At 45.0% G+C, this 14,661-nt stretch overlaps 1 protein-coding gene across 1 annotated transcript in view; it reads left to right on the forward strand.

Moving 5' to 3' along the window:
* The window catches only part of HPSE (heparanase), a 366,331-nt gene that overhangs the window by 336,324 nt on the left and 15,346 nt on the right, over positions 1-14,661 (forward strand). Inside the window, exon 10 of the mRNA XM_069626116.1 lies at positions 9,215-9,342. Coding sequence (XP_069482217.1) covers positions 9,215-9,342 — 128 coding nt within the window. The remainder of the gene's footprint in view (positions 1-9,214; positions 9,343-14,661) is intronic.

A 14,661-nucleotide genomic window follows, 5' to 3' on the forward strand; every position in this document is an offset into this window, starting at 1 on the left:
AGGTACTGTGGGGAAAAGGGTATTGCTTACCCGATTCCAAGAAGTCGCCCCAGAGCGTTGGAGTGCACCTAGTAGTGTCCAGGGTCCCCCCCCCTCTCCTCAGACTCAATCTGCTGCTTGTGCCCCTTCAAGTCCTTTTACAGGTCTCCCTTGTTAGTTGTTAACTTGCTGCTTCTATAACACTAGAGACTGGAAGAACTCCTGAAGAACTCTTCATATTCTGCTGCTTGGCAAGACTTTGAGCCCTCTCTGAACTGCATTTAGTTAGAGTTGCGTTTTTGGACTTAAAGGACTTGCTGTTCGAAGAAACCCTCTCTAGCACCTTGAACCAGGCTAATTGTTAAGCTAACTAACCGTTTTCCTCCCTTAAAGTGACTTTACTATATGTGTTTGCAGATTAAATGTATTACCATATGAACTGTTAGAAACCACAGGTGTGGCTAATAACCGATAATACGATAACATTGTCTTTTTCCCTTTTTAACATTACATTGCTACAAATGTAACCGCGAACAAACATGAAAGTGTCCTTTGAAGTGTATTCTCAAGTATTCTGAGGTGTTCTAGTGTAAACGTCTAAAGTATTTAAAGTGATTCTGGTGTGTATATATAATACATATATAATTTGTATATAAATTAGAAGTGTAAGAGTTTCTTTGGTGTGCATGTTTAATGTTCAGTGTACTTACCTACAGCTCACATCGTCCTCTTAAGATAAACCTGACTGCTCTGCCACTCTACCAAGGTCCTGGGTTAGTACAGACTGATACTAAGAGTTGGGTATCTACAAACCACTGGGATAGCTCACTAAAGTCTTACTACCAGTAGAACTTTAGGAAAACTCCCCTAACACACCCTAGGTTACTGGGGGAACTCCAAACATGGACCTCCTACTCACACTGCCTTAAAGAGGCTCAGCTTCACCTCTCTGAAGTCGGTCAAACAAGCTGAAACACGTGGTTGTAGACCCTTCTGAGTGGTATACATTCCATAGAACCAGTTATTTGGACCATGTTTGTTCTTAGTCAAGGTGCTCCCCACACTTTTGTCAGATTTATTTTATTTATTGTGCATTTGTTAGGTGCTTATACAGTAAGTCCATTCTGTTTAAAATCGCCCTGAGAGCGACAGGGAGGGAACATGGAATTGAAAACAATTACAGTGGAAGATAAAAGATGAACATACTAAGCCTTGTGAGTATTCAGAACGTGCAAGTGCAGCGAGAAGAAGGGAACTGGGGTGTGGGAGTTAGTGCTGTAATTAATGTCCATGCTGGTGAAGTGCATAGTATGGTAAGTGCTATGCGGCCGTAGCCGCATTAGGTAGAAAGTGCAAGCCTAGAGGAGTGAGGCCAGTGGGTGGCGAGGCAAGTGCTGAGAGGTAGGCAGAGGCTGAGGCATTTGGGTGTGGGAGGCCAGGTCCCTGAACGGATAGACAAGGGCCCTGGCGACCAATCACAGCGACTGTGAGATGAGCAGAGGAGGGATGAAGGGTAGGAGGTGGTGAAGAGGAAAGTCTCAGGGAGATTCCGGAATTTGAGGAAGTCCTGCTCAAGAGGAAGGGGGAGGCTGTTCCATAAGGAGCCAGCTGTCCTTCTGTTTAGCGAAACGCTTTACACACAGAGGACCACAGAGGTCTAGAGGGAGAGTATTTAGTAAAAGAAAGTTGCAGGTATCGCGGTCCCAGGCCCCAGACAGCCGCGTGGATGATGATGCAGAGGGATTTGCATTTAATCTGTGCCGCAAACGCGAGCCAGTGAAGAGTTTTTAGTGCAGGAGAGATGGGGTCCCTGAGCTTAAGGCCAAGGATACTTCTCACTGCCCTATTCTGGATCAGTTGGAGGGGTCGTAAAGTGGAAGAAGGTAGATTCAGGAGAAGGCTATTGCAATAGTCAAGCCTAGTTATAACCAGGGCTCTGTTAACATTGAGCTTCTGGGAGAAAGTGAGAAAAAGGAGAATTCCTTTGAGAAGGAAGAGTTAAAAGGGGGGCAATGACCTGAGTCTGAGGGAGAAAGAAGAGCGAGGCGTTGAAGATGACTCCAAGGTTTCTGGCTTCAGGAGGGGGAGAGCCCATGGAGGATGGCCAGAGAGCGGGGGGGAAAGAGGGAGCAGGGGTCCCAATGGTAATGATCTCAGTCTTGCTGGCGTTGAGGCAGAGATCGTTGGAAGTACACCAGGACTGGATGGCAGCGAGGCAATCGGGGATGATGGAAGATGCAAGAGGGTCAGCAGGAAGTTTGAAAAAGAGTTGTGTCATCAGTGTAGCACTGGAAGTTGGCGGACAAGGAGGAAATGAGAAGTGCTAGTTGAGCAAGGTAAGTGTTGAAGAGCCAGGGGGAGAGGTTTGAGTCATGGGGGACACCACAGGTGGAGAAGGAAGTAGGTGAAGAGAAAGTGCCCAGAATGACTTGGGACGAACGGTCAGTTAGGAAGGAGGTAAGCCTATGGTATCATGCAGCTGTTTTATGGGGATGGAATGGTTAACCGTATCGAAGGCAGAGGAGAGATCGAGTAGGATGAGGACAGGTGGAGAGTTGGAGTCCAGAGAAGCAAGCAGTTCTTCACAGGTGTTCAGAAGAGCAGTTTCCATGTCTCTCAATGCTCGGAAATCCAGATTGATGGTCGTGGAGACCACCAACAATTTGAGTGTGAGTTAAGTTGTAGAAAGGCCAGCTTCTCCAGCAGTTTCCCAAAGAAGGGGGTGATGGAAATAGGGCAGTAGTTGGCTGGAGAGGTAGGGTCTGCTGAAGTTTTTTCAGGAGGGGGCACACAAGGGAAGGCTTGTGGGAGGATGGGCAAGATCTTGTGGAAAAATAGTGGTTGCATAGATCAGCGAGTGCAGGGGAACGAGATCCAAAGTTGTCCTTGATGGTTCTGGAGGAGCAAGGTCAAACCTGTTTAGAAGAGACCGTCATGGAGCGGACAACTCTGGTGACTTGAGAAGGAGGAGAGAGAGGAGGAAGTAGGGGGTAGGCCATAGGAGGCAAGGGGAGGGTGGGGTTGGGCGGGGTGCTAGCCAGGCTGCTTAAGATGTACAGAGTTTTAGTAATGAAGTCAGTGACCAGTTGCAGAGGTCCTGGGATGGAAGAGGGGAGGAGGAGACTGCGGAAGGGTTGGCTAGTTCCCTGCAGATTTGAAAGAATTCAGACATGATTTTGGATACAATTATTACCATAACTGGATTTGGGCCCTTTTCTTTGTATGGATGGAGAGTGTATTGCCTTTGGAGCAGGCAGCTGGGCAGTTTGTCGGAGGGTGAGCCTGAGGTTTGTCACTTCTGTTCCGCAGCTCTGCACTTGCGTTTTGGGGCTGCAAGTTCAGAGTGGTACTAGCGTTACATTTGGAGGCGGGTTTCAGGCGTATCCTCATGATTGGGGCAAGAATGTCAAGGGTGCTGGTAATGGCCTAATTGAGGTTGCTGAGAGCAGAGTCGGTGGTAGAGTCTGGGGGAGGGTGCGGTAAAGGTGGATGCGAAGGCAGCAGCTGACACTCGTTTCACCGGACGGATGTTCGTGAATGAGGTTGGCAGGGCTTTTGGAGGGGTAGTTAAATGGCCGAGGGGACTCCGGTGCAAGGAGAGGAGAGAATGGTCTGACCATGAGAGTGGAGTGACCAGAAGGGTAAGAGAGAGAGCGAGGTCAAAATGGTTGAGGGCATCCAGAGTGTGTCCAGCCGATTGGGTTGGGCCAGAAGGGAGAATGGAATGGAAAGGAAAAATTATGTGCAGAGGTCAAGGAAGAGAGAGGATGCTGTGACAGGGGGATCCAATTGGATGTTGAAATCACCCATGAAGAGGAGATTAGAGGTGGTTGAGAGTAGGGAGGAACAGAAATCGGCACCTTCATACAGGAACACGGTGGTAGCGCCAGGAGGCCTCTAGATGGTTTCAATGGTCGGAGAGGAGGGAGAGATGACCAGCTTGCAGACCAGGCTCTCAAAGGAAGAGTAGAGCTGGCTGGGTATGACAGAACAAGGAACCCACTCAGTTGGCAACCCCAACGCCAGCACAGTGAGGTCGTGACTTGGAGATGATCGTGAAGCCGTCAGGGAGAAGGGAGTCAAAAGCAGTGAATGAGCTGGCATTGGACCATGTCTCGGTAAGAGCGAGAATGTCGAGGTCGGTGTCTTCAAGAAGGGGGCAGATGAGTCAGAGTGTGTGTTTGGCTGAGCGGGCATTGAGAGTAGCCAAGTGAAGGTCTCTGCCTTTTAAGGTTTACTGAGGTGGAGTACAGGGACGTGGTACACCAGTTGGAGGGGTAGAGACAGAGTGGTAGGGGGAGAGGCACGTGAGGGAAGGAAGTTAATGGGACGGCAGACTACAGTCAAAGAGGAAGAGGTGTGGTAGACATTAATGATGAAGCGTGATAAGCCAGCCAAGAAGACTTCCCACTCTGTGCCACCATTAATGGGAGAGGATGTGAAAGGGAGGAGAGTGGAGATGAGGAGTCCATAGATCTGAAGAGGGACAGAGAAGAGGATATCCGTGAAGATTCCAAATAAACTGCTGTTTGTAAATGAATCCCTTTCTGACTCGCGATATGAGCAATTTAATCAGCGAGTAGATCACCAACTCGCCTTCATTCTAAAAAGAAAGCAGGCCCAGTGTGCTTAATCATTTTTAAGTGGTCATTTAAAATTTCAGCTCCACTGCTGTTTCCCGATCCATGATAATCTTAGCTATTAACCCCCAGCAAGGAAGGACTAATAGTGTGCGTATATTCCCTAGTCAGGCGCCAGGCTTCTCAAACTAAAGTCTGTGTCAATTTAAATGTGCTTTTGCTAGTCTAAGACAGACCTCAATGTGTTCATTTATCCCTGACATCTTCAGCCGGTCCTGAAATTACCCACGAGAGCACCTTTGAGAAAGGCGGGGAGGATATATAGCACCAATGTAAAATACTTGGAGCTTTGCATGAAATCAAAGAGCATTTGGCAACAAAACTAACACACCTGTTTAGATGTGACATATCCTTGACATGGATCAAGCTTGCAACCCTCCTGAACACATAATGCAAGTGGACTTTCTGCTCATTTCATGTATGTTCACACCCTACCAGTGAAGTGTCGCCATACTACAAATCCTATGCACCCATTGGGAAAGAGTTCTACTCTGGGAATCGGGTGCTGGCTGTCCTACTTTAGCAAGCAGATAGCTTCCCTGCATGCATTTCTTTCACAGCTCCCCTACTGCACTTGAAGGCTCTTAACTAAAATTGCACCAGGTTCTATGGGGACTGAGAGAGCCCTGTCATCTCCCTGGCTCAAGGACAGTTTTCGAGACTGCTGGGGCTCTGCCATGGCCCACCGAACGCCTTGATGAATGCATGCCCTCTGTTCCGTCCCCTGCAGCTTTACCATAGCTGTCAACTGACCCGCGACTTGCAGGTTTGGCACACAATAAAACTCAGAACCCTCGAGGCCACAAAAACATGTCGGGGAAACCCGCAAGCAGGGCATGCTAAAAAAACAAGTTCGTCTCATTCATGAAGTGATGATCCCTTAATATGCAAAACAAGTCTTTCCTCTCCAACTAGTCAAAGAGCCTTTACCTCCTGTGACCTCCTAAAGTTTGCAGATTTCACAGCCCAGAAGTGTTATAACCTTTCTGGTCTCATTTTTTTTTTAAAAAAGCGATTTAAGTCCCTCAGCATGCAAGTTATTGGTGGGGCTGGGCGGACAAAAATGCTAATTTCTGACAATAAATCACTCATTGGATTGGGTTACATGTAAGTCCAGAAAATTGGGTTTGCTCGATCCCTACGTGTATTAATTACTGGTGGTTCAATTTGTCGAGAAAGTCACTGATAGTGAAGACGCATCTCCACAACAGTTTTTCCCCAGATCACAAGGCACTCCAGTACAATCTTACTACTTCTGGAAGCCTATTAAAGAGTACAAAAGTACAATACAATGCATACCTCCACTGAGTGATGCAAATAAAATTAAGCTCCTGTCTGTCAAACTAATCAAAGACAATTGGACTCTTCTATTGAGGCAAATACGCCTAGCTACACTTTTAAATTCTATTACAAAAAGGTAAATAAAGTCAACTGTGCTTGTTTCTTATTCTAATGCAATAATCTTCAATGTGGTGGGTTCACATCGCATTTTGTCCTTTAGTGAGGGGGAGGAGCTATGCAAGTTTTGAGAGAGTGGGCCATGGGAGTGTGGGCAGTGAACAAGTGACCCTCAAGCCTACAGTGAAAAGTTGCCATCTATGTTTACATATCTGCTTCTTTTGCTCTGCGACTTTAAAATGCTCCAAAAATTAGGAAGTCAGTCAAGCAACCAAGCAAACACCTGAGGCGAGGTGGCCATTAAAAGCGGGGGCTATCCAAGCCCCCTAGCTGAAAGCCTGTAATCATGGTTGTATAAAGTTACACCAAAGCCGCCATCACCAAACATACTACCAAGAGTATGTGGCCCCTTGTGTAAAAATTCGCCGACAAAAAAACTCAAGTTGACATAATTTGCATTGCATTGACACACAAAAAAGAGGGTACTCAGTACCAAGTTTGCTGCAACATAGGTCCAATTGGCAACTATACTTTTCTTGTAATGTTTCCAATACATTTCTTTATATTATTTGCAAATGTCTTTTATAAGCTCTGTAGGTAACCTCACCTTTAAGCATATGGAGGCAACAAAGGACTAATGGTCTACCACAAAAAAGTGAAACCTAAACAATGAATTACTTGAAGCCAATAATGCAAGATGTTTTCTAGGACTAAATAACTAGTTTTACTCATTCTGACAGACCTGCCCCAGTGAGTAATTCCAGAAAATGAATAGCTTGCTTGGGCTGAAATACCGCTAAAGCTCTGCAGCCTTGTCTGTTTAAAATATCCAATGACCCAGAATGCAGATTGCTTGCACTTACCAAATTCAACTTTCTCCCCATGGTGAGCGATCTTAAAGAATGGTCTGAGGACCCAACAAATGTATGTGTGCCAAGGAAATGCCTTAAAATACCCAACACTCTGCTTATCGGCCCACCCTATGAGCAGACGAGAAGGACTGGACTCTCAGGGCTTACAAATATAGTTTGCTAGGGATTTCCAGATAGGCTTGGGTTCAGCTAGCAACCTGCTTTCCACAGAAAGGCACCTGTTGAAACAACAACATTTGGGCCAATTAAATGAGTAATCCCAAGTCACTTAAATAATTAGGCTTTTTGGTGACTTGCAGTGCCGCGATCCACACAAGAGACTTACCCAGGACTGCCTGGCGGCGGTAGTGATGCTACGCACTGGATTGGGACAGTGGCAGTAGTGGCGCAGCTCATGACACGTGGGGGTACGGTGAGCATTCACCCCTTGGTGTGCCTGTGCTGGAATATTGGGAGCCAGTACGCCGGTTTGCTCCGCTCTGAGGGATGGAAGTCGATAAGAGAAGACGGCAAAGGAACAGTTGCAGGACCTCTGAGGAAAGGGCCTAGTATTTTCCTTCAACAGCGCCAGGAGATCATCCGGATGTTTGGAACACCATAGAGCCTATGGGAGGACCTAGTTTCAAATCCCCATAGAGGAACCTGGGGAATGTAAGCATGTACCTAAATTAATAAATATTTTATAGAGGCCCAGGATAATAGAAGAATAAATAAAAGGACATAAATAAAGTGAAAATACAATTGAAGTAATAGAAGCCCAATTGGCCAATGGAAAGAGAGCCTAACGCAGAAGGACCAAAGTGGAAACACCCTGCTAGCCAATCCTGTAAGCAGGGCTTTCCTCCAATCAGCAGTCTTCATGATGAGGATGAGTGGCTATAAAAGCAGAGCCAGCTCTTTCTGAACTTGTCTGTCAGGGACAGGTTCTCTGTACTTCTCTGCAGATGCTGCTGCATGAAGAGGAACTATATCCTGAAGGAGGAGTTGCTGCCTGGGCGAATGAGCCTGGATTACCCTGGAGCACTGCCTCCATAGACGCTGTCTGCCTGGAACCTGCTTGAAGAGCCTGGAGGAAACTGACCAAGGGGGAAATGGGGGGCTTACCCCTGCAGCCCACCTAAGCCAAAAGGGTGGAAAAGCGGACCTGCTTGAGAAGCCTAAGGAGCCTAGATGACCCAGGGGGAAGGAGAGTGCTCCTGCAGCCCACCTAAGCCAAAAGGGTGTCAGAGCGGACCTGCTTGAGAAGCCTCGGGAGCCTAGCTGACCCAGGGGGAAGGAGAGAGTGCCTCTGCAGCACACCTAAGCCCAAAAGGGTGGAAGAGCAGACATACCTGAGAAACATAAAAAGGAGCCAATGAGACTAGCTGACCCACGGGCAAGAAGGGAAGTACCCCTGCAGCCTACCTAATCCAAAGGTGTCGAAGAGCTGAACTACCTGAGGAGCCTAAGAAGAGGCTGAGGAAACTGACTAACCCAGGGGGGAGAAGGAGAGTACCCCTACAGCCGGAAAGGTGAAAGAGCTGAGCCGACTGAGAATCCTGGCAAAAGGCTAAGGCCAAAACTTGCTAAGATCCTGGTTGAGTGAGATCGGGACAGAAGCAGGACCCCTGAAGATAGGCTAGGAATGGCAAAAGCAAACATCCCTGGCAGCGGAGAGGGGAAACAATCCAAGTCCTCTTAGGACGTGAGGGGCAAAAGGAGAGCACAAAGGTAAAGAAGGTAGACTCCTGAAGGAAAGCGGAGTCACGCCAGGAGAGACGGATTAACTACTCGAAGGATGGAGATGGAGAGCCAAAGCGCGGGACCCAGCTGATCCCTCACCTAAGAGACCCTGCGCCTAGAAGGCAACTACATGTCACAGTTTGATTGCTTCACGTAAGCGGCCCTGTTATTTGTCTGTCTGAGGAAACCGTAAGAGAAAACCTCTTTTGAATTATTGGACGTTTGATATTTAGGGAATGCCTTTAAGTTATATATTCTACCCTCAATACTCAGGACATGAAGTTTATGTTCTTCATTGGACCATTTGATTTAGCCATTCTGACATTTGATTCAGGAAACCTTTATATTAAGTTGAGGATTAGTTGTGTGAACCTTGTTGGCTCCAAGGTGAAGTGCACCTTAGGTGTGTCTTATTCACAGAGGGATAGACTTCCAAACCATTTGAACACTGCACTTTATTCCTCAAACTCTGTTTTGTCTTAAGCTGGCTTAATAAAGAGTTGCCTTTGAAAAGACGCAAAGTCCGAGACCCTTCTGTTCGCCATGCATCACAGCTTGTAGTCACTTGTTTAAAATCCAATTTTTGTTTTTCTATTTATGCAGGATTATTGGCTTTCTCTGCTTCATAAGAAACTGGTTGGCACTCAAGTTCTGAACGCAAGTGTTTCAGACATGAAAGGCGTGTTAGATCGGAAGGTCCGAGTTTATCTCCATTGCACCAACAGCAACAAGTAAGCCCGAAATGCTTTTCAGTGTGCAATACATTCTGCCCTATCCCCGTTTCTATTCTTCAAACTGCTTGTTACACTTTTCTCTCCATGGTTTGATGGGGCTATGACTGCACAGGATCCAGGTAACCTTCTAATTATGCAGCTAAAACGTCAATGGTACTTTGGCGGCCACAAATAAGAAACTGTTTGCCCTTTGGCGCCAATAATTTGAGATTTTGATCTGGGCTACATTTACACTTTTTACCCTTAACTAGATTTGATTATCAACGCGTGTCAGGTTGTTGTAAACTCATGTGTAGGCACCATTAGTTCTTGACACAAGCGCACAGTTTAAATCCCTCGTCTAATGGGAGGTTTCATAATGGGGTATTAAAACCTGTGATCCACTCGATTCAGTGCTGGCATAGTATGTCCCGAAGTCCTTTATCAGCAGTCCTCAGTACTATCTTGATATCGATTTCATAGAAGGCAGGTCATGATATGATATGGCATTTATAACGCGCCTATACACAAGTGTTTCAAGGCGCGATAAGGCAAGGGAGGGCAAACAGAGGGAGGACCGAGACAGCAATCCTACTAGGCCAGGTGACATTGAGATTGTGCAGGTGCAGGGAAGGGGAATGGGAAAAGTGCAGGGGGGAAAAGGGAGGGGGGCAGTGCAGTACATCAGATAACAGTAAGATAAATAAAGAAAATAAATAAAAGTGCGGCCAGCTGGTGGCAAGTGCTAGTAGGGCCTGTAGGGATGCAGAACAGTCACTGAGTGCAAGGGTTGCCATGGGGGCAGTGCAGGTGTGCAACTGGAAGGGAGGGGACCTGGGCCCGAGATCAGAGGGTAGCCAGACCAGTGCAGTTTCAGATTCAGCCAGGAGTTCAGCAGGGGAGAGAAGGAGAGAAAGCAAAAGCCAAGAGGAAGGTCTTGAGGTGCTTCCGGAACCGGAGATGGTTCTCCTCAAGTTTCAGAGAGGGAGGGAGGGAGGCTGTTCCAGAGGAAGGCCGCAGCAGAAGAAAGAGATCTACCACCAACTCCCTGTTTGGAGAAGCGACTGACCCTGAGGGAGTTGGAGGTGGATGAGCGAAGAGCTCGAGAGGGAAGATATTTAGGAAGAGAGGGTTGAAGGTATTGAGGTCCCAGGCCCCAGAAGGCCTTGTGAACAATGCAGAGGGTTTTGAACTTAATCCTTGCCACCACTGGGAGCCAGTGCAGAGATTTCAGTCCTGGAGAGATACAATCTTGATTGATTTACCTACTCTTGGTTGGGCCTGTGGAAGGATTCTCTTAAACACATTGCTGTATGCCTGTGTTTTGCTTGTGCCACCTTACAGGTTACCTAAGGTTTCTGTAATAAGCATTTCATTATGTGACTACCATTGGGAGGGTCCTAGGTCCATCCTTTGCTGTTTCATTGACCTTTGTTTCTAATTCGGTAGGAAGGATTTCTACTAACCCAGGCAGTGGCATCTTTTACACTGCTGATGTGTTTTTGTAATGGGGTCTTTACATCAATTCGCTCTCATATTATATGTGCATAATTAAAATGCATAATTAAAGGCTTTAAATAGTATCAAGAAATAGATTGTAAATTGAGTATATGCTAAACTCCAAGTAAAATGTTTTTACAAAGCTGCCATATGCACAACAGCTTTACTTCATTGCTGAAATTGATTCTCCGTTCATAACATCTGCTCATTGAATTAGAATTGTGTTTAAGCATCCCACTAAGAAATAGATCTTTCATTATTTTCTCCAATGGACGGTTGGAGTAAGAATAGATTTTTTTGGTAAGGGGACTTCAAAGATAAACTTGCCAATCTATAGATCCAATTTTTGTTTTTACAAACTGAAAGATTGTCTCTTCTTTACCCTTGCCACAATCGCTGCGGGAAGGAGCCAGGATCTCAAATACAATTCAAATATGAAATAGCAATGATGCTTCACTACAGTTTGACACAGGGGCTCATTAGTAGTAAATAGAATCCTTTGTAGAGACACTGGTATGATCCATCTTTCAAATGCTATTCTCTCCCCGAAGTCTAAGACTCGGTAGCAGATAGCCGCTGTCACATTCATGGTTTCCTTTTGAAAGCTGCCAGTATCTGTCATGGCTGAGGCAATCCCACACAATTTGAATCTCAAGAAATATGGTTCCCACGCATTCTTTCTTTTTGTATTCATTATATTTGGTTACCAAAACCTTTACAATATTCTTTTTATTTATTGCACATATGCAAAAAAGAAAAAAAAGCGCAGAATATAAAACACAATTAATTAAAAAGCATTATTAAAGTAGAAAATAAGGTTTTAAGTTTAACTGTGGTCAGGGTGGGTAACCTATAATGGGTACATAAGTATCTAACTGCCTTGTGACTGTTTCTCGGTCCTTCGCTTTAGCCCGAGTATAACTCTGCCCTCTTTGGAGGGAAACAGTCCCTCAGCCTCTGGGGCTGCACTTCTTTGGCAACTTGTGAAATCTCTTGGTTTGCAACCTTCTTGATAGCAAGTTGCTGCTCGTGTGTTAGTGTGAAACCTGGCACCACAATCCATAGTGTCATGGGTCATCTTTTACAGGGATCTGACGTCGGACTCTTTGGACCCCAGGATTATCTGTCTGGGCTTTCCTCCATTTGTTGTGCCGTCAGTGTAGTGTTATTCCTCCACTCGATCAACTGGGGCCCAAGCTTCCATCACCACTGACTGTCTGAATTATTGGGACTTTGGGAACTTTAAGTTTCTCCCCTTAACATAGTCTTTTTTACTTTGCTTTGTTCCTGGTTCTTTCTTTCCTTTCCACTCTTTCCTTTTCTCTATTTCTCTTTTGGTCTCCCTTCTCCTTCCTTAGCTCTCTATTGAGGTAAAATGGAGTAAACCTAGCACAGTCTTTCATTTTTGTTTTGGTGCAAATCGCTCCAGATAATAAGGGCTGAGACAACGCCGATTTCCTCCATTCCCTATTACACAAGCAGCAAAATTGTTTCTAAATTATTTTTCTTTATTTTTTTGCACATGGGCATATATAAATAATCTGGCTCCAGGAGTTACTTTTCTTTTCTGTTGCCAAGTGGTTTCATACAAACAAGTGTTTGCGAATGTGCATAAAGGACGCATCTAGAAGACACTTAAAGCATAATGTGTTGTGTATATAAAGAACAAAAGGTTAACGCTGGCATATCATATGGAATTTAGATACGCGGCACACTATAAACTAGCTCCTCGCTCTCCACAGGTGGATCCTGCTTACTACTTGGTGTCTGATACTCCAGATGTGATTTTAGCCTCTGCTCATCAAATCTTTATTTCCCCCCTCTGAGAATTGGGATGCAAGACAGCCAGTAGGAATGCAGTTAACTTTTTAAATCGTTCTAACAATTTTCCATAAACGTGCTTCACTTCCATCAAAGTTTATTCATTCAGGTAAAAATGCGAAAGGTTTTCCGTTTCCGATATTAACATTTTTTCACCAGGAACTTGCACCTGTTGATGTGCTATATTTAATTAGTTCCACTTGCGCATACAAAGTGTGGTATGTAACGATAAATTGGGAGACAAAGCTCAACATAGGGAGCCCCCCTCTAATTAAGAGAGCCCACAATATATCATGTATTTCTTAGGATTCAATAAGCCCTATATTTGTCTCATTTAGAGCCACATAGATCCCTCCCCCTGTGCCAACAATGAGCCAAGAACGAGGTTGGTTTATAGCGAGAATATATATTTATTTAAAGTACATGTTCAATAAATCTTTTAATGGTGACACAAAACAAAGCTTCAACACGACATGCACTTTCCTTTTCATAATAAACTGGTAAATATTATTTGATACAATTTATATTGAAAAAAAGCACAGTTTGGATTTTAAAACAAGCTACACATTACACATGCATTGTTAGGGTTTACCTGCACACTTCAAAATGCGAGCAGTTTACAATTACACAGACTGTGAAGATATTTCTTTTGTTATAGAATCTTTCTTTCTTCACCCCAAAAGCAATGCAAAAATCTTTCTGCCATCAGGGTCACTTCCTCATTCTCAGGAAAGGGAGCATAGTTTGCAATGGAGAATTACACGAGGTTTCACTTTTGCAACGCACTTCTCTCCCCAAAGAACAAAAACCCAGGCATCAGCTATATGCAGCACCCCTCTGTTTAAAGGCCAGGTCTAGGGTGTGACGACAGTTTGGGAATTTAGTTTTGTGTCAAGGGCACCCCTTTGTTTAAATTCAATATTTAAGGAATGCTGACAATTGGGAATTTCATTTTTAGGACAAAAACACCTTATGTTGAAAGGCAGGGTTTTGGGAGCTGGTATCGGTTGGGAATTTCGTTTTGGAATCAACACTTTCTGTTCTAAAGACAACATTTGGGAATGTTGTCAGTTCAGAATATTGTTTTGTGACAAGGCAGCCCTGTACATTAGCGAAATCTGGGTTGAACAGGAAAAATAAAGGCACCCAATTACTTCACGTGACTATAACTTAATTCCCACTAGGAAAGAGGCTGGAAGTTTCAAACTCCTCCAAGCTCCCCTCCTGTGTCAATCTATTTGGCAGTTAATTACATTAAGATTCAGTCAAATATGCTAAGCCTCTACACAATGTGCCCCCCACCCACTATCCAGAGAATATAATAAGGCAGGGAGATCATACACTTTAGTTTCAAATGGATCAATTCTACTTACATTGGACCTCCTGTTTTGGGGCACTCGGGAAAGACAGCCAGCCGCCACTGTGGCAACCGCTTGGGTTTGGTCACAAGCTGCTGTCAAAGATAGTCCCAGCATCCATCCCTCATATGGCTCTCCTTAAGAACAGGGCCTCAATCAGCTTTTGGCTTTCCCGGTGTCTCTCTCCCATGCAGAGTTTAAGGCTTCTCAATGTTCAGGTCTCGCCACGCAAGTAAGTCAGGCAGCTGTCTCAGGATACCCCAGATGGATTAAGGATACTTCTCCTTGAAGATGTTTAGCAGCACTCCCTCCAAGATGGTTTTTATGCAGGTTTTTCTTTGTCTCCTTGTCTGTCAGCCTTTTATCCATAGAGAAAGTGTTTTTTAATGTATAAACCACATCTCCAAACATTACAATTAGGAAGTGCCAGTTTATTGGTGTTAACTTTTCAATTGGATGATTATCTTCTCTTCCTCCTCCCAATAGGCCAACCCTTCTCTGCTGATAGACCCTTAGAGTCCCCTGATTTGATTGAAGTGGAGTGGTACACACATTCTATCATTTACAATTTATTTCATGATGTTTTCACTCAAAGTTCCTACATGGCAGAATTTAGTAATTTACCAATAAATGCCATGATGTATACGTATTAATGCTC

Source organism: Ambystoma mexicanum, chromosome 6p (assembly GCF_040938575.1).
Source record: "Ambystoma mexicanum isolate Mex_15411 chromosome 6p, UKY_AmexF1_1, whole genome shotgun sequence".
Classification (NCBI taxonomy): domain Eukaryota; kingdom Metazoa; phylum Chordata; class Amphibia; order Caudata; family Ambystomatidae; genus Ambystoma; species Ambystoma mexicanum.